Source organism: Branchiostoma lanceolatum, chromosome 19 (genome assembly GCF_035083965.1).
Source record: "Branchiostoma lanceolatum isolate klBraLanc5 chromosome 19, klBraLanc5.hap2, whole genome shotgun sequence".
In the NCBI taxonomy this organism is placed as follows: Eukaryota; Metazoa; Chordata; class Leptocardii; order Amphioxiformes; family Branchiostomatidae; genus Branchiostoma; species Branchiostoma lanceolatum.
The window spans coordinates 14,968,835-14,988,622 of NC_089740.1; the positions used below are offsets into that span (position 1 = coordinate 14,968,835).

The 19,788-nt window shown below is 43.8% G+C and overlaps 1 protein-coding gene across 2 annotated transcripts; it reads left to right on the forward strand.

Annotated features, from left to right (window-relative positions):
- The first annotated feature begins 11 nt into the window (after positions 1–11).
- On the forward strand, positions 12–18,658 carry LOC136425464 (putative leucine-rich repeat-containing protein DDB_G0290503). Of its 2 annotated transcripts, XM_066414343.1 has the most exons (25): positions 12–245; positions 1,227–1,372; positions 1,941–2,031; positions 2,553–2,739; positions 2,966–4,573; positions 4,976–5,054; positions 5,475–5,642; positions 6,053–6,191; positions 6,662–6,781; positions 7,323–7,460; positions 8,101–8,328; positions 8,717–8,789; positions 9,611–9,758; positions 10,127–10,189; positions 10,603–10,798; positions 11,212–11,232; positions 11,389–11,555; positions 12,338–12,708; positions 13,167–13,353; positions 13,500–13,592; positions 14,857–14,998; positions 15,353–15,523; positions 15,891–15,965; positions 16,782–16,862; positions 17,181–18,658. In XM_066414343.1, exons 1-25 carry the CDS (start codon positions 237–239, stop codon positions 17,286–17,288), a joined length of 4,809 nt encoding a protein of 1,602 aa, XP_066270440.1. In that variant the 5' UTR covers positions 12–236; the 3' UTR covers positions 17,289–18,658. The 2 variants fall into 2 exon arrangements, with proteins under 2 accessions (XP_066270440.1, XP_066270439.1); XM_066414342.1 differs by lacking the exon at positions 11,212–11,232 and having other exon boundaries at positions 11,368–11,555.
- Positions 18,659–19,788: the final 1,130 nt, after the last annotated feature.

A 19,788-nucleotide genomic window follows, 5' to 3' on the forward strand; every position in this document is an offset into this window, starting at 1 on the left:
CCAATCAGCGCGCAGCGTTCGGACAGGACACAGGTTTCAAAAACATTTGGTGAACAGCGACTTTGGAGTTGTGTGTTTGCGACGATTTTTCGCTTTTAAAGTGATATTTGTCCGTTTTTCTGTCCGAAAATTGTTCGGGAGATGACCTAACTTGTTCAAGAGCTTGTTCCTGCTTCTGTGTGGAACGAAGAGGTCGTTTCTTTTCACAGGATACAGATCTAAACCTGAACAGAAATATGGAGCAGGTAGGAAAAATCAAGATGGCGTCTGACTGGAAAAAATATGTACATAAGTTTTTATCGTGGCAATTTTATTATCTACATAGACCATTTCGAACCGGATTCTTGTAGTCGTAAGCTCACAAGCCATACAGTATTCGGTATGCATGTTTGCAGACATGTTCGTGCAGCGGTTACATAGTTATGAATGATTATTTGAGAGCGCGAATATTTCGGGACGTCGTAAAGTTCTCCAGTCTTTATGGGTAAAATTTAACTGGTGTAGAGTTGAGTTTGTTACTTGACAAGGTACAGTCATCTAACGTGCTGTGAGACACTCCTTCCGTGTGTTTTCAGAAACTTCAGCAGTATACAGTTAAACTGTAAAGCTTTAAATGGTATCAAGCCTTCTGCAGAAAATTACATGTCCTTTTTGGTCTGTTTTGAAAACATGGGAACCCTTCGATGTTTTTTTTTTTCTGACTTGCTCCAACTCCGAGGGATTTCTCAAGTCGGAAAAAATATCTTCAAAACAGGCCAAAAAGGACATGTAATTTTCTGCAGAAGGCTTGATACCTTTGAGTACAGAGAAGTGCATGTACATGATGATGATAGAATGCTTTAGTTTTCTTTAGGACGACCTACAGGGTAGGATTAAAATTGTTGCCATCTTAAAAAAGATATGCAATACTGCATTATATATGATATTAACACTGTAAGTGTAACTGATAAATCAACATGCATATTTTAGTACTATTTCATGTGTCCCTACCAGTAGCATATGTGGTTTAGCTTTCACTTCTCCAAAACTGGATTGATTTTATGTTGTGCACTCGATTTTTCTGTTAGGTGCACCATATCCAAAAAATTAACTTGGAGCCATGTGAAACTATTTACTCATAACTGAGTGAACCATGTGAAACCCAGCACCAAGAGACCACGTCTAGCGATATAATAGACGTTAAACAAGGACAACAACTATTTACGGGCGTCCTATATTCCCTTCAGGTTATCCCGACGACTCCGAGTCGGCAGGTTCTGGGTACCGTGAACACCCCCTCCAGCGGGCGCGTCTTCAAGCAGGCCAAACGGCGGAGTGTCGTGGCCACACCGGGCATCGTGCCTGCGCCAAAAACTCCACTCAGGGGCCTCAGGTAAGCCACTCACATTTCTGGGTCCATTTCATTGGGTGGGTGTGTTTGTTTGTTTGATTGTTTGTTTGTACTAAATTGTAGGACTGGAATTACCACCTCTATATAGTATATGCAGGTTAGTGCAGGTAATGTCACAGCTTAGATATTAGGATTTAACCAGGGTCTTCCATTTACCAAGTGATTGGAACCAGCAGCTCAACTGTACATGTGAGGTTGCTGGAACATCCCATACAGTGTTCTCACCAGAATTTTTTCACAGCATAGGGGTCAGGTACAGAAGGCCAAGTTTACGTGGTGCAAGTCATGCATGGAGTGCTGAAGACATGACCAGAGTAGGGAGTCCGGCATGTTCCCCCGGAAAATTTGTAAATTCATAACCCAATGAGACATTATTTCATGCATTTTGAGGGATAAAAAATGGTTGAAACACAGCATAGGGGTCCAGATCACAGCATAGGGGGTCCAAATCACAGCATAGGGGGCCCCTATGCTGAAAAGGCCTGGCGAGAACACTGCCATAAGATGTAGGTATGCAGAAATAAGATAAACTTTGCTCTACTGCTGACAGGTTCCACTCCAGCGACACACCGCAGAAAATCTACCAGGATGAGAACCACTTACCGGCGTCTCCGGAGGAGAAGCTAGTCAAGGCACAGAAGGTAAGAACCTTCTTAGGTACAGCTTCGAAAGAAAGAAACAAGAAACCGGACTGCAAAAAGTACTACAAGGTCAATTCTGAGCAACCCAGGGTTGAGACATTCAGAAGTTCCTCATTACTGTAGACTACATACTTTTTGCAGAAGGTGATCCCTTTGAGAACTGCATTTCTACAAACTTTTGAAGGATAACTGGATCTAACAATAAACAATATTTTGCTAATGTGACGTCGAATTATAAGCTGAGTGACTAGGCTAGCAGACACAAGATTGAGAGGTCACAGATTTTATTCCCGGCTAGACGTTGTGTCTTAGGGAAGCCAAGTGTAAAAATGGGTACCTAAATTTGGTTGGCGAGGTAGAGTAGAGTGGAGTAGAAACCTTTATTTTCCTTGGATGGCCCTGTCAACCTGTACAAATATATACATGGCCGATTTTCCCAGGGGTAAAAGGAGGTATAAGGAGAGGGACTTTGTGTGCGGAAATAGCTCGTAAATTGTTTATAACTATTTCTATTGTTTCAGGACCTGCAGGAAAAAGAGCAGTTGATCCTCCGACTGCAGCAGCAGCTGGCACACCTGACACTAGACAGCCCTGCACTGCTGCAGGGAAAGCCTGCAGCACAACTGCAAGAAAAGTCTGCCCAGCTGCAGGAAAAGTCTGCAGCTCAGCTGCACATGTCGAGTCCTGGTGGGGAAGACAATAAACCAAGTAAGTAAACAGTAGAAAACATCTCCATGCTGCCTAACCCCATTACCAATACAAATTTGGTGTACCAACTACCAGGAGCTACATTGGTTTGGTTTTGAAGGACTGTAGTAAGGCCAAGGAAAATTAATGTTGTGTTTCCAGTCTTATAAGTGTAAAGTTTACAAGTGGTAAATGTATTCTAAACTAATCCATCTTGGCTCACCCAAACCCTGGCGACACGCTACAGGCCCCCTGGCGACAGCAGAAGGAACTGCAGCAAGCATGGAGGAAGTAACTGCAGAAGAGAAGTCCCACAACTCGTGTGTTCCCGACATCCCAGCCATCACTGTCTCTCCCTGTCACCATCAGGGCAAGGAACCAGGAGGTTACGGGTTCGAACCCCGCGCAGACGACACCGATGAGACCATGAACCTGGTCAACATGCCGTCGGTGTTTGTTCCCGGTTACCCCGGCGACGAGGTAAACAAATACGAGGAGGAGGAAGATACCATGCAGATCCTAGGGGAAGCGTCAGCGTTTGTGAGGGAGACGTTAGGTGACCCCACACCCCCTGCAGATGGAATGGGAGCGTCCGACGAAGCATCTGTTTCCACAACGGACTGTACCAAACCTGAGGCCGCGCGGGGAGGTCAGGATGGCTTCTCCACCAGCGTTGGCAGATACGTGGACGGGGTCATTTCCCAAGCAGTCACAAACGTCTTAGAAGATCAGTTCAAGACATTCGGAGAGCTGAGTGAAGACGAGAGCCAGTCTGAAGACGAGCTAGCGGGAAGCTCCCCCTGTCGAAACTTGCGTGACATTGCAACAGAGCTCCAGGCAGACCTCTCGTACTCGTCGCCGTTGCTACGGGCAACAGACATGACTGTCAGCAAGATGGGCGAGTCACGGACCTCCACTGCCAACAAAGCGCCCTCTAGCCCAGAGGCTTGTACTGCAGGTGTCTCCACCGTCAATGATGAAGCTGTGTCCGCTGAAGCTCCCCCTAGCCCCGTAGCCGGTACTGCAGGTGATTCAACCCTTAGTGATGAAGCTGTGGGTGCTGCAGCTCCCCCTAGCCCAGTAGCCGGTACTGCAGGTGATGAAGCTGTAGATGCGTTTGTTGATGACATCATCTCCAGTGCAGCCGATCAGCTCCAGGCCAGCCCGTGCGGCGCCCCCTGGGGGAACCTGCGAGGCATTGCAGCCCAGCTGCAGGCGGACCTGTCCTTCTCCTCTCCCGCCCAGCCGACCGCCAGACCGCGGGAAAACGCTCCGGACTCGGAGCCCGGGCGGCGGGGCATGGAGGTCGTTGCCACGAGCGACGCTCACTCTGTCATTGACCGCGCCTTCCGGTTCCTGCACGAGCAGGACCATCAGGTAACCGAGGAAACCGTAACCATGGCAACAGCTGATGGCCAGGAGCAGCACATTACCATAGAAACAGCATCCATGGCAACAACAGATGCAGAAGCTGCACCCACAGCAACAGTTTCCAAGGATACAGGAAGCTCACCCCTGCCCACACCAAAGAAGTTTGCAGACAGTGCTACAGCTACGTCTCCCGTGGCGACGGTTGTCAGGGAGACAGAAATGACACCAAAGAGTCATGTCAGTGTTGCCACGGCAACCACACCAGCCAGGGTTGTCGCCAGGGCAGTAGGAACGTCACCCCTGGCAACAGTAACCAAGGAGACGGAGATGACCCCCACAAAGTTCTGTGATGTTGCGGCAGGGACGACGCCCCCTCCAGCCCTGGTCGCTATGGCGATAGGAACCACGCCCGTCCGACAGGTTGCCATGGAGACGATGATGACGCCTGTCAGGGTGACGGAGGAGGGAACAGCCACCACCCCAGGTCAGTGACCTCAGCACACACGGCACAAAACTTTTTATTACCTGCCAGAATTTTTTCATTTTCTGTGTTGCTTGCTTTGAAGTAATGCCTAGTTTCAACACAAAAAATTGAATTCCAGATTTTCAACTGATCAACTCCAGTCTTTGTCGAGAAATGAGCATCCACTGCTTCTGTGACGTCACGTTATGTATATAGAACGCGTGACTCGGTGAGCAGTGGACCATAAGAAGCAGTAGATTGCTCATTCCTTGACTAAGACTGGATTTGATATGTCAAAAGTTTTGTGTTGGAAATTACCCTGGCTTCAACTTTGATTCAAAATGACAGATGAACTTTCAAGTGATGCCCATCAGCTGTTCCTTTTGCCCCATGAAAATGACATGAAATTTGCCCCCCCTGCAGGTTTGGTTCCCCACGTGACAACAGGAACAGCCATGACACCGGGAGAGCCAGACAAGCCGGAGGACAGCCAGACTGTGGAGTCAGTGCTCTTTTCCTTTTACCTTTTTTCTACTCCCCTTTTTTTTAACCCTTATCTTACCTTGAAAAACGCATACAGATATAGCGTTACACCAGCAAAGGGGTGTTTCCTTCTAGGGAGAACCTTGTTACCCTTCGTAAATCTCTTTTGGAAATCAATATTTGGCTTTATACAATAATGCTAAAAAAACAGACAGAAAATTTTAAAAAATTGTTCCTCAAAATTTAGGAATGTGTATTTCAGGGGGTTATGAATTTTTTTTATTATCCTGGGGGGGGGGGGTGCAGGACCACCAACGCCACTGCATTCTGGCCTTCTGTGCCTGACCCTTAAAGTTATATGTGCAGTAAAAACATTATGGTGAAAACCCTGGATAAGACCAAACTTAACCATAACCGTTGTGTGTTCGTGTTCCTGCAGTCTGTCGGCCCTGGACGAGGCTGGTCTTCGCCGGCGCGCCCAGGCCCTCTCCATCAGCAATGAGCTGCTGAGAAACGACATCAGCGCGCTGAACGAAGATCGCGTCAAGCTCAGCCAATCAGTGCACACCCTCAAACAGAGGCTGGAGAACAGCGACGCTGACCTCAGGTAACCCCTCCACTTCACCTGACCTCACATGACCTCTCTGTCTTTGTGTGTGAATCCATGCATGCGTCCGTGTATGTGTGCATGTCTGTATGTAGTGTTTGTGTGCGTGTGCTTGTGTGTAGTGTGTGTGTGAAGAAGAGAAAGAGAGACCATAACAATACCTTAGGCCCTTTTGCCCCAGACATTTGCTCAAGACTTTATCTAGTATGAGTGGTCTGTTTAGATTTTTGGTCATTCAGCAGTCAGCCAGTCACAGCCTCTTGTGGAAAGGAGTTGCAATGCAGTGTTAATATATATGTTCACAGCAGCTATTTTTTGTCCATGCCATCTGGGGCTGGGAGATTTACAACGCAATGTGGGTAAGGGGGTGAAGTCTGCCATCTCTGATTGCCATGTTGCTTTTGTTGCAGAGCGGAGGTTGCCAGGCTGACTGCAGAGAAGGCAGCAGCTGCAGCAGAACTGCAGAAGTCTGCAGACCGACTGCAGGAAACAGAGCAGCGACTGCAGGACTCGCAGCTCCTGGTGCAGAACATGTCCAGAACCATGCAGGTAGGGTGGACAAAATGTCTGTCTTGTACTTCATAGTAAATAGCAAGGATGTTTGTTTGTTTGAACCTTATTCATGAGAAGCTCAAATCGGCACGAAGGCCGCTTTTAATTGAGGTCATGAGGGAAGAGGTAAGGGTCAGATACAATATAACAGAGATAAACAGTCATTTAAGATTTGACAACTCTATCAACAAATATCATTACATATTTATGGTACAACATACAACATATAGTAGAACGAAAGCTGGTTCATGGTCCATGTCCAGTTCTGTACTTGGAATTACGGGATAACAAAGTTCTCGGTACATGTCCAGGGTGTTCATACCTACCCAACCTTTTTTTCTGATGACCTGCCTCCGGGCAATTATGACTGGTTCTACTTCCTACTGACTGTTACAGTTAGTGCATTTCATCGTCTCATTTCTTTAAAAGTTCATTCTTTTCTTCTTTGTTTTCATCTTCTCTACCAGCAAGGAGAGGACAGTCTGAAGACCCAAGAGGAGCAAGCTGCTCTGATTGGTCAGCTCCAGAGGAAGAACAACCAATTAGAGGAAGACTTGCTTCGGTCCTACCAGCAACACAAGGAAGAGGTGGGGGTCATCTCAAACTGTACTTGTGATGTTCTCAACAAAGTCATGTCACTACGATATGTATCATCATACCTGGTCATAGGTTATTTCCCTTTTCATACGACCCATTTGACCTGTGACCTTTCACCTAACAGTTGACCCATGTTACTTGACCTATGATTTTTCCATATAACACAAGTGTTACCCTTTCTGTGTGTCCTTTTTCATTTCACACAACGCATTAAGACTTGGACCTATGACTTTTCGTTATGACCTTGTGTGACCTGACCTGTGACCTTTCCCCTCCAGCTGACCCGTGTGACCCATGAGCGGGACCGGTACGGGTGGCACATTGAGCAGAGCCAGGTGGAGATGATGCAGCTGACCTGTGACATTTCATTATGACTTGACCTGTGACCTTTCCCCTGCAGCTGACCTGAGTGACCCATGAGCGTGACCGGTACGGGCGGCACCTGGAGCAGAGCCAGGTGGAGATAATGTAGCTGACCTGTGACATTTCATTATGACCTGTATGACCTGACCTGTGACCTTTCCCCTGCAGCTGACCCGAGTGACCCATGAGCGTGACCGGTACTGGCGGCACCTGGAGCAGAGCCAGGTGGAGATGATGCAGCTGGAGGAGGATCTGCAGGTGTACATCAACCTGTTTCAGGAGATGGAGGAGACAAAAGTATCAAATGTAAGCCTTATAAGGTAGAGTGGAGCGTGCGTATTCCAGTCAGGTCGCGAAATTCATTTTTGGAGATAGGTGCAAAACAATTACGTGCACAGAAAAAAATTTGGTTGCACCACATGAAATTCAATTCAGTTTATTAAATCAACCTTGCAGCGTTACAAAAAAGCTGAATTGTGTTGATTTTTACACAAGCACTATACACAACATCATCCACAATTAATCAAAACAATACGCATTTAACATAGCATAACATGTAACAGCGCATAAATATCCAATATCCATACACAGATAAGAGCAAAAGCCAATCGTCTAGAAACATCTTCATTGGTAAACAAACTAACAGTATGGGTATTACTGAGGTGCCTTGTTGTACAGGCGGATTAAATAAAGTTAAATGTCAGCAAAGCATAATTTCAAAGTTAAACGCTACTGCCTCTCGTTCGTCAACCTGTAATTCTGTAGCTACAAAATATAACTTCAAAATTTCAAACAAGTACTACATTCAATAAAGTACGACAAAAGGTTATATTCCTTTTTTGGACCACAGCTTTAGTATTTCTACTACTGAAAGCTATCTAAAGAGGATGTCCCTACTTATAATACTTGGTGGCAACTCGTTCACCCTTGTATTTGTCTCCAACAGGATGATAACACTAAACTGAGCAAGGAGTGCACCGAGCATCTCCAGAACATCGTAGGCAACGTCGAGAAGGACCAGGAGAGTCTACTTCAGGAGAGGGGGGAGCTGGAGCGTCTGAGGGTGGATTGTGATCAGCGCACAAAAGAGCTTGACGACCGCGAACAAACGATGCTAGCAGAAAATCAAAGATTGAAGTTTGAAGCTGAAGATGCTACAAGAAAAGAAAGCCAGGTGGGATAAAATGTCATAAATTCCTTCATTATCGCAGGGATTTTAAAATTTTTTAAAGTTTAAGTACAGATCCCTAGCTAAACTATGCCAAAAGTCAAATGAATCGGTGTGAAGACTACACTACCGTACAGTTACTCACTTGGATCCCTTGCGCTGTTGTGTCAGTCAATAAACCAAACAAGTTTGAGTTTATTTTAATTTGCAGTTCTGGTATGTCTTTGATAGTAGTCTCTGTTAAAGAGTCTTTAACCTAATTTAGCCAAGTTGCTGGCTTTACGCTGTTATAACATTACTGATTGGTTGAGTGTTTCTCACCTCTGATTGGTTGAATGTTTCTCACCTCTGATTGGTTGAATGTCTCTAGCCTCCAATTGGTTTATTGTTTCAGACCAATGAGGACCTGTTCTCAGCGATGTCCCAGGTTTCGGACCTGAGTGCAGACGTCGCACTTCTTACTGTGGGTAGGTCGTCTACATTTGTTTATTTATGTTTGTTTGTTTGTTTATTTATTTTACCAGTAGAAGGGACATAAAATGGGGGCATCTCCTCAATCATTGGACCTCCATTTTACGTTCCTTCTGAAAGACTGGTTGAAGGGGACGGGATTGCCAGTTGCAATCTCTCCCTGTAAAAGTATACCCTGCTACAGAAACAGCAAGGAATACTTGGAGGGTGGGGGTATTTCCCTGACGTTTGGGATTTGCAAACTCCTGGTTGTAAGCTTTGTGGACGAAGATTTAAACTTCTGGATGAAAGCTGAACTTAAGTTTGCCAACACAAAAATTAAACTCACTCAAATTTTCGACTGAAGGAGTGGATTGCTCATTCCTTAACAAAGACTGGAACTGATCAGTTGAAAATTTGGGTAAATCCAATTTTTGTGTTGGCAATGACAGTTCAACTTGAATGACTTCTACCAACACATATTAAATGTCAAGTGAAGAGACATGAGAGAGAGATGGTTTATTCCATAGAAAAAGACCATTGCAGCACAAATGCTGAATTGTGGTTTTCGTACATACATGTCCTACATATTTAATCAGGTCTTTACAAAACATTACAAATTTAAAATTCATCGTTATTATTCACCATGTAACTAGACACCAATAACGAACTGTTGAAACATTATCATTTGCATTTAACAGACGGACACAATAAGGTAATGAAATGTCAAACATGCGCTGTGAGTGTTCTGTTGTGGACATCCCCCCTTCGTGATGGTAGCCAAGCGGGGTTTTGGAGATTTAAACTTGGATGTTTTTTTTAATCCATTTCTCTGCAGCTGAAGAGGAGACCCGTTTGAAGCTGCAGGAAGCTGCGTCGCGCTGCGAGGCCCTGCAGAGGGAGGCGGAGGAGAGGGGGGCGGAGCTGGTCGGTCTCCAGGCAACGCTCAGTCTGCAGGAGATGGAGAACGAGACGCTACAGGACAGGTAGGGCTAGTCCACTAACGGTACAGGTGTGGGGAGGGCTAGTCCACTAATGGTACAGGGGTGGGGAGGGCTAATCCACTACATATACAGGGGTGTGGATTGCAAGCCCACTAACAGTTACAAGGGTGGGGATTGATACAGTCACACCCGTCTGAAAAAAAATTGTATGGGATTGCTTGACATGGTTCGATCTGGAATTTGAATCTTTGGTCGGAATTTGGCAGGGTAGCGAGTGTAGGAGCCCCGATAGTACTTGTATGGCACCCAGGCTAGCTCACTGATACAAGTTTGTATGAATGAAATAGAAGGCCATATATTACCAAAGTCTTACTGTAGGTGCCAAATAAATGAATCTGTCTTTCCCACAGGCTGAAGGAGTCTGAGTCAAAACTGTCTAAGATGAATGAACAACTGGATGCTGAGTTTGAAAGGTAAGACTTTTTTTATTTTATTCATATTTATTTGATGAGTATCAGGCAACAAGCACGATTGCTTATGTAGAGCCTTCTACTCAATAACATAGATATAACAATAGTAAAGACACAATACGTAATACATAAATACAAAGTAGATAAAAGAAAAATGGACGTAAACAAGACAAGTTGGTGATCTACAACTACGAGAATCTACCTGTACAGTGAATGGAAGTGTGAATTATATCAAAGATGTTACAGCTTTGTAAGTGTGAATCTGATTCCCAATTTACACCACACATCCTCAGTGTTACTACATTTGTCGGTGGAAAAGTTCACAAAGCAGTATGGGTAAGAGGGCGAAGTCTGCCATCTCTGATGGCTTGTTTTTGTTTACAACTTGCGTCGTTGCTAACTTGATGTTTTCACAGGTTTGGTATGGAAATGGAGACAACTTCCAACGACCTTCAGACAGCCAATCAGGAGCGAGAACAGCTGCGCCACGACCTTGAGAACTGCCTGTCCATCATGGAGGAGAACGAGCGGGTTGCTAAGCAACAGAAGCAGGAGCTGGAACAAAAGGAGGCACTCCAAGCAGAGCTGTACAGATGTAGGGAACAGCTAGAGGTGAGAGCCTGCAGTACCGTCTAAAACTGCAAGGAGCCACATTGCACTACCGCTACCTACTTTAAAAGGTGTTATGCTTCACCTCAATTGAGGATGACTGCTTTACCTATATATGTTGATGAAGGTTAGACATCCAGGTAATAAGATATGCCAAAAATAGTTATTCAAGCAACTGGATAAAGTTTTGAAACAGACATTTCAGACAGCATTTGCTATGTTTTGTCAGCGACTTTTCAGACAGCATCCGCTAACTTTCGTCAGTGACTGTTTCAAAACTTTATCCAGTTGCTTGAGTAACTATTTTTGGCGTGCTTTACCTTTATAGTTTTTATTGTCCCAGTCCAGCGTGGCTCAGTTTTAAATGTTTGTTTGTTTGTTTGTTTGTTTGTTTGTTTGTTTGTTTATCCTCCCAGGCCAGCGAAGCCCAGTACCATAAACAGCTGTGTTTCTTTGATTTAATGTATGTTTGTTTGTTTATCCTCACATGACGGTAAGGCTCAGTATTTTGGCTTCTATCTATTTGTGATTTTCATTTATTTATTTGTTTGTTTGTTTGTTTGTTTTCCCAGGCCAGCGAGGCACAATACCACGAACAGCTGGCGTTCCACGAAGCGGAGAGAGACACTCAGTCGGAGTCCCTCCGTGAGACGGAGGAGGCGTTGCTACGGGAGACGCAGAAGGCGGAGAAGTTCCAGAAGGAATGCGAGGAGAGGCAGGAGGCACTGGTGTCTCTCCAGGGAAATGTTAAGGAACTCAAGTACGTTACTTTCACTTTCACTTGTCTTTAAGGAACTCAAGTACGTTACTTTCACTTTCACTTGTCTTTAAGGAATTCAAGTACGTTACTTTCACTTGTCTTTAAGGAACTCAAGTAGGTTACTTTCACTTTCACTTGTCTTTAAGGAACTCAACTGGGTTACTTTCACTTTCACTTGTCTTTAAGGACTTCAAGTAGGTTACTTTCACTAGTCTTTAAGGAACTCAAGTAGGTTACTTTCACTTTCACTAGTCTTTAAGGAACTCAAGTAGGTTACTTTCACTTTCACTAGTCTTTAAGGAACTCAAGTACGTTACTTTCACTTGTCTTTAAGGAACTCAAGTACGTTACTTTCACTTGAGTATGTTTTTATTTGTCGAGTGCCTTCGAAAGAAGGTTGCGTTTTCCTTAGCGTTTGTCACTGTGTCTGTCTGTCTTAGTGTGTGTATGTCCGTCTGTCTGCCAAAACGATAACCTGAGGATGGCTGGGTGGATTGTCTTGATATTTGGTGCAGTACAACAATATATGCAAAGCAATAGCAGATCTGTACATCAAAATCGTTATCAATAATTGAATAAACATAGTCTTTATCCATGCTATTGTCAAGTTTTGAGGTTACTCTTCTTACAGGGTCTAAGATTCAGCAGAGCTTGCACACAAAAAGGCTAAGAGTGTGGGAAAAAATCAGTGAAACCTAATGTGGGGTAGTACAATGAAACAGCACAATTAATTTTATTTTTCTTGTCATGGCAAAGATTTAATCTTTCTTCTCTGTTTTCAGAACGAAGCTATCAGAAACCCTTCAGGAGCTGGACAGCATCAAGACCTCGGCCCACCACATGCTGCTGCAGCAGGGCCAGGAGATGCAGGCCACCCGCGAAGAGCTGGGTGCCGTCCGGGGTCGGCTGGAAGGGCTGGCCAGCAGCCTACAGGCCAGAATTGGCAACGGGGAAAAGGCTGAACAGACGCCAGCTGTTGCCTTGGCAACACCAGCTAAAAGCGCGCCCGGTAGCAGTTCTATGGTCACGCCGGCTAGAGCGGTGTCGCTGGTTTCTTCGATCATGTACGCGGTACGAGAGAAGGTCATAGGGACGCCATCGCCACGGCCTGACAAGGGCAACGCTGCGTCAACAGGAGAGCAGGGCACACGGGGTCTGTTTGTTTGTTTGTTTGTTTGTTTGTTTGTTGGTTGGTTGGTTGGTGATGCATAACCAGTGCACTGTAACACCAGTTTTGTACAGTATGTACAAGGTCTGTAAGAACAGACTGTAACGTTTGAACCACTCACACAGGAATGGACTCGAGTTGGTAAAGAAATATTGGTAAATGGCCTTTCCCAAGCACAATATTGAGACCTGCCAGGAATTCAAACCCAGAACCTTTAGATTATAAGTCAAAAACCTAATGACAAGACCACCTACAGTTGGTTTGTTTTCTTGTTTGTACTTGTGTAAAATACAACCTCCATTTTTCATGGAGCTCCGGAGGTGTACTTACCCCATGGCCAGACACATCAGTTATCTAAGGCCATGTAAACCATATGGAATGCCAGTGTATTGTGTGCCATCACATTAACAAGCAAATTCATATTTTTCTTGCCACCATATCAGACACAATTGACCTATCAGAGAGCACCTCTGATGAGGAACCTGGGGAGGAGAAGACTCCTGACCAATCAGAGCAGAGCCTGGTGGCCCAGACTGAGGCTGTGAGTGATCTTGTGACCAGGGTACTCGGGATGATGAAGATGCTGGAGAAAGCCAGTGACCTTGCACTGAGTGACCTTCAAAAGGAGAAGTATGTGTTTTGTCTCAAGTTCCTGAATGTCACTTTTATAAGACATAGTTTGATATAATCACAGTGATTAAGCCTGTTTTAGCCCAAATGCCTTGTTACTGTTGGTTCATCAAATTCATGAACTAAATGACCTTGTTTGTCTCCAGTATGACCTTGAAACGTAAGCTGGGTCGAATCCACCAGGACCACGACGACACCATCCACGATGTCACCTCTGACCTCATACAGTCGGAGCAGAGGTGAGAGGGCAAAGTTCAAGTTTACAACATGCATCCTTGTTTTTGAAAAGCCCGACTGAGGAGATTTGAAGATATTGCCTCATTAGGTCAGCTTTTGTGGATGACATTGAACAGCGAAGTGACTTATGATAGAAAGTTCTCAGGCAATGTCAAAGCCTGTTTTTTAGTAGGAAGTTGACTCAAAAGCCTCTGTCAGTCCTTCTTAAACCTACTGTAGAATCGATGATATATCAGGGCTCGAAATTCATTTTTGGAAATAGGTGCACTGGTGCACCCAACCAAGCGAATTAGGTGCACAGAAAGAAACACACCACAATAAAGGGTTCTATTACTTTTTCTGATACTGTTTACTAGTAAACAATGGCACCTTTATGCTATAGTCTACAAAAATATCTAGGTGCAAGTCAAAAAATAGATGCACAGCTCCAATTTTGGGTGCACACGGGTGCACATGCACCCAGTATTTTGAGCCCTGTATATATTGCCAAACATTTAGATTGGGGCAGACACCAGAATGGTCTGCAGGGAGTGGATGAGAGGAGTGAAACGGAGCTAGTATGGGAGGATCCCAGGATAACAATAAACACCTTTCGAAAAAGAGTAGGGGCATGCCCCGGTGTGCGATGGTCCAAAACCTACAGTCGGCCGCACATGGGTTCGCCCTTAGTAATAGCCTCTGGCTAGTTGGGTAACCCTGGCAACATGCCGAACCAATAAATAAACAATAAACACTCACACCCTGTAACAGGCTCGAAATTCATTTTGACAAATTGGTGCACTGCATATGGTTGGTGCACCCAACCTAGAAATCTAGGTGCACACGAAATATTTTGGGTGCACAATATAAAATAAGTAAAAAGTCAGTCAAAAATTCTATAGCTAACTTTAAAATTGTAACCATCCGAGTTTTACAATGAACTTTATACTGTTTTTGCACTTAAATGTCAAGAATATGCTGTATACTAGTGTATGATATACAGTATGATAGGCAAATATCTTGGTGCACCCACAGTCAGAAACTGAGTGCACAGCTCCAATTTTGGGTGAACAAAAGTGCATAACACGCGCCCAGGATTCCAGCCCTGCTATAAGCTAACCGCCAATTTCTTTCATTGTGCACAGAGAGGAGAAACTGCTTCTAGAGCTAAATCTGACATGCTGCGGTTTTGACTTTTGAGTGATAGATTGCTCTTGTTTGTTTTGCTTTACCAGTAAAGCGTAAAACTCCAGTTTTGTACGTAAACGTTATTTTATGCATGTTCAGAGAGGAGAAGCTGCGTGTAGAGCTGAACCTGAAGCGAGAGGAGTTAGCGGCCGTGCAGACGGCCCTGGAGTACAGCAAGGACAAACTGAGCCAGCTGTCTGAGAACATGGGCAGTCTGAGCGACGCACAGGCCACATGCAAGGTAAGATTGTACAGGCCAGGTGAGAATATACAGGTGTGTTGTTGCCATGGTAGCACAGGCCACCTGCAAGGTAAAGGTGGTAAGCAGCAGTTTCTACACTGTTTCCATAGCAATAACATGTTTTTTGTCACCTTGCCACGTCCTGTTGCCCTAGAGTTGCAATGGTAATGATATTCACCTTGGCTTTGCTGTTGTCATGGTAACCATCTGTGGTTGCCATGGTGTTTCTATGGTTACAGAAGCAGACAGACAAGCTGGAGAGCCTTGGTGTGATGATATGCTCTTTTGCGTTGCTATGGTTACTCTTTTTACTATAGTGTTTCTATGGTTACCGTTGTGTTTCTATGGTAACAGAAGCAGACCGCGGAGCTGGAGAAGCTCAGAGTCAGGCTGCGCTCCCACGAGGAGAAGAACCGAATACTTCAGGAGGAGTTAGAGTCAGCGCTGGGTCAAAGGTCGCATCATGGGGACACCGGGGGGTCGGAGGTCACTCTGGTCAGAGAGAGGATTGCCCTGAAGGCAGAGGTGACAGGATTTGTTTGTTTTCAGGGAGACATGGAACATGACAAACAGTTATGATTTCATTTCTGGGGTTTATCTTTTGTTCCTTTCTGTCTCATTTTTTTCTTCATTTCTGTCTCTTTTTTTGTGTGAAGGTCTCCTTAAAAGCAGAGGTGACATGATACAGTATGTTAGTGGGGATGGGCATTTATTCTTACATTTAAACCGTTATGATTGGATTGTTGATATTAATCTTCCTTGTTTGTTTTTTTAAAGGTCTCTTTATAAGGAAACAGATTTAGATTTGGAGCAGACTGTGGGGATGTAGTGCTTTCTTGTGCGTCCATCTTTATCTATAACTGACAGCCCCCTGTTTTCCCCCCCATCTCAGGTGCAAGATCTGCGGCTGAAAGTGATGGACAAAGAGGAGGAGATGACCCAGGTTCTGGCCACAGCTAACAGAAGGGTAACCAACAATCTTACTTCCTCCTGTACTTTTTTCCTCATAAAGTTGTTACAGTGGGGTTCAAGCCCCACCAACTGACCAGTCTAACTGGTCTGGACCCTTTAGCCTAGTGGTTAAGGCGTGTGGCCTGTGGACTGGCGGGCCCAGGTTTGATCCCTGGGAGCCAGGAGTTTGCAGTAGTGTAACAGTGGGGTTCAAGTGCCACCAATTGACCAGTCTAAAACTGGTCCGGACCCTTTACCCAGGTGGTTAGTGCGTTGTGTTTGTGGTGGTTATATGTTCGCGGTTTTCGCGGCGACTTTTTCACCGCGAACTTAAAACCACCCCAAACTTAAAACCACCGCACACATTTTTGTCCAATACTGTAGCAGTATGTATAATAGCACTGCTGCCAACCACTGCAAACACTCCATTTTCCCTTTAGCACAAAATAAAAAACACAAGAACTTAAATGCATTTACAGTATTGTCTCAAACACAAACTTAAACCGCTGGGAACACTCTATTTTCTCCCTCGAGCTTCTGCGAACTTATAGACCAAGATTGTACTTTAAAATCACCCAATAAATTCGGCTAACGTAACTACCAGAGTCAGTTTGCTACTGACTGTCGTGGTGTTCACATCGGTGGAGGCCTGGCTAAGATACTTAGTAGTCACCACCAACACAAGTTACTCTCTCAATAAACTCCACCTTTCAAACTGCAGCAAGGCCACAGTGGGAAGCACTTCCTAAATTAGTTTATGGTTCTGGTCCCAGGGTTCAGAAATCAGCATTTTAAATGAATTTACAGTAATTTGATTGACATGTGTCTGCAGATGAAGACTCACGAGGCCAACCAGGAGAAGGCAGAAACCGAAGTCTGTCGACTGGACAACATGATAGAAGCCATCAGAAAGGTGCGTGCAGAACTGCCCTCTAGCAGTTCACTTGTAAACTGCAGCCATCCTTCCTTTGTGTTGTAGACAGTAAGATTGGGCATGTCTTTGTTACCTTTGCAGGGAAGATTCTTTTTTGTGTGTGTCTGTGTGTTTGTGAACAGTATAACACAAGAAGCCGTGGATGGATCTTTATGATAGTTGGTATATGTTGGCAGAATGAAGAAATCATTAGATTATGGGCCCCCTAGCTGCTTTCTATGGTACTGCAGCAGGACTTCAGGTTTTTGTGCAAATCGATAAGAAAAACAAACAACTCTCTGTGTTCTTCTCTTCTAGACCCTCCTCAAGAACAAGGACATTGTGCGGACGTGTGACGACCTCGCCGAACTTCTGCGAGACTTAGACGGAAATGGCAACTCGGAGGAAACCATTCATTTTGTATAGAGTAGGGGGTTCCGGCTATTGGTACTAAATGAAATAATAGATAAATTGCATGTTTATAAATATATATGTTATGGTATTTGTATTTGAAGACAATTTGTTATGATACTCTCTCTCTCAACTTTTCCCTTTAACATCTGAGTAAGAAAAGATATTTTTCCATGGTTGGAAATCAGCTGAAGGGACTACCCTAAAGATGAATAAAAAAATAAATAGATAAATAAATGGTACTTCTTCAATCTTTCACATGTATGGTACAATTTTAAGTTCTGCCTATTGCATGTGTATACATATATATGTTATGGTATTTGTATTTGAACACATTTTCCTCATACTCTCTCAACAATCCCCTCGTCATTTGAGTAAGAAAAAACTACTTTTTCATTGTATTTTTTTACCCTTTGACATGTATAGTACAATTAAAATGTGATAGGTTCTTGAACATCATTGTAAGGGAGTTAAGAGGCTCTGTGGATAGATCTGCAAAACTGTATTTACACTTTTGGGAAACATGTTGTATCAGTATTTTTTTCTACTAATAAGAGACTGTCAGCTTGTCATGTAGTAAAGTTGGGAGTCTCACTTATTGCATGTGTATAGATATGTATGTTATGGTACTTGCATTTGGGAACACATCCTGATTTTCTTTCTCAACTTTCCCCTCTAACATATGAGAAATAAGAACTATTTTTCCATGTTATTTGTTTACCATCTGACGTGTACATAACTAAATAAGGGAATTCTCAATACTTAGATTTAAACTAAGGTGCCTTGTTGAACTGTGTTTTGTTCAAGTTACAGTTCAGGGACCAATGTTGTGTAGTGAAGTGAAGTTAGAATTCACAAACAAAAATTGTGGATTTCAAAGTGAAAGCAGCAAAATGGTTGGAAAATATCTTGATCTTCTTGCCTATGTTGGATATACCCGTACTTCTTGTTCTGTAAGACCTCCTGGAAATCTTTCAAAAACCTGTCCTATTCTGTCAACTGAATGATTTTTTGTTTGTAGAATTAAAGGTGAATAACTTTGTAATTGTATATGATATGGCAACAATGTCTCTAAGGCTCAGATTACCTCATTTTGGACAACTATTGTTTCCAAAACAATTGCTTGTAGTCAGTGTTTGATAATCACATTGTCATGATGTTGAGGTAAAAAATAAAAATGGGCTATTCTGTACTATTCGAAAATACCAATGGTTTACATGTAAATGTAGTTTGTAGAACAAAACTTTTGGCAACTGCCTATATTGTATTTTTCATGTTACCTCTCTAAACACCTGTTGTATAAAACATGGACATATGTGGACAGTACTACCTACTTATATGCCCTCTTCTTTAATTAAAACTCGACATTTCTCTAGATACTATAATTGTACTCTCACTCATATATGACACGTAGAAATGTTAGTAAAAACGACAAGAACAACAGTGGCGTATTTTACACTTAAATAATACTTTTAGGTAACATTTCAGAATGGGGTGGAGTGTTTGAGACTTCTATATTTGCTTGACCCTAATTTTCCTTTTTTTTTCATTCCACTCAAGAAAGACCTAACCTCCAAGCAGATCTAACGGTTGCAAAGACCGTATCCAACTGGCAAAAGGAGTTTTCAATGCAACCAGTTGGATACGGTCTTTGCAACCGTTAAAAGATTAAAAGAAAGACCCAAGTGGCAGAACCATGATTAGTGCTGCAGTACTGCTAAAAGTTGTCAGACGACGTTATTTACACGAGCCAGCTTTACACATGCCAGAAGGTCAGGATTATCAAGAAGGTTATGAATATACTGTGCCTTGGGGTAGACTCCTAAGAACGAATTCGATTCACGCATATTTGTATTGAACAGGTTTTACTTTAGAAATTGTTGTATATTGAATGGTAATGGTAAATGTTGGCTCTCGAAATCAGCCATGCTGCCTGAGAGACTGTGTAGTGTTTTGTTACACTTGCTAATAAATAAGCGGTAGTCCCATAACCTTTTTGAGGCCGTAGGGGTATTAGGTTGTTATCCACTGTGTCTAGGGCACATAGCCCATCCCTCTCCTTCCACTGCCTTTTACCTCCCCAACCAAAGTCAAGTACCCATTTTTACACCTCAAAACAGTATTTCACAAAGGCACAATGCCAGAGGTATGTCATGGGATTCGAACCCTGGACCAGTGGGTTCTGGGCCAAACACCCTAACCAATATAATCGCCTAATCACAACCTGTGCATTAACGGTTTACCCCCTCCTAACCCTCAGAGCCCCCTGAACAGTAACGGTCTGGCCCCAGTATAACTATTGTATCGCCTGCAGGTCGGAAGTGCCAACAACAGGGCACGGAACCCGACTTACCACGGGCTACTAAATAATTAAGGACCCGGTCTGTACTGTCATGTTGGCACTAATCAGGTTGGACGGAATATATACTGTAAATGCAGAAATGTTCTCGGTTTTCACGGTGAATTTTCAGCGCGAATTTAAAACCACCGCGAAACTTTTTGCCCACCTTTGACT

Coding starts and splice junctions, on each gene's coding strand:
- LOC136425464 (XM_066414343.1), top strand. Junction 13,593..14,856: donor CTCATACAGTCGGAGCAGAG/GTGAGAGGGCAA, acceptor ATGCATGTTCAG/AGAGGAGAAGCTGCGTGTAG. Junction 15,524..15,890: donor GGATTGCCCTGAAGGCAGAG/GTGACAGGATTT, acceptor CCCCCATCTCAG/GTGCAAGATCTGCGGCTGAA.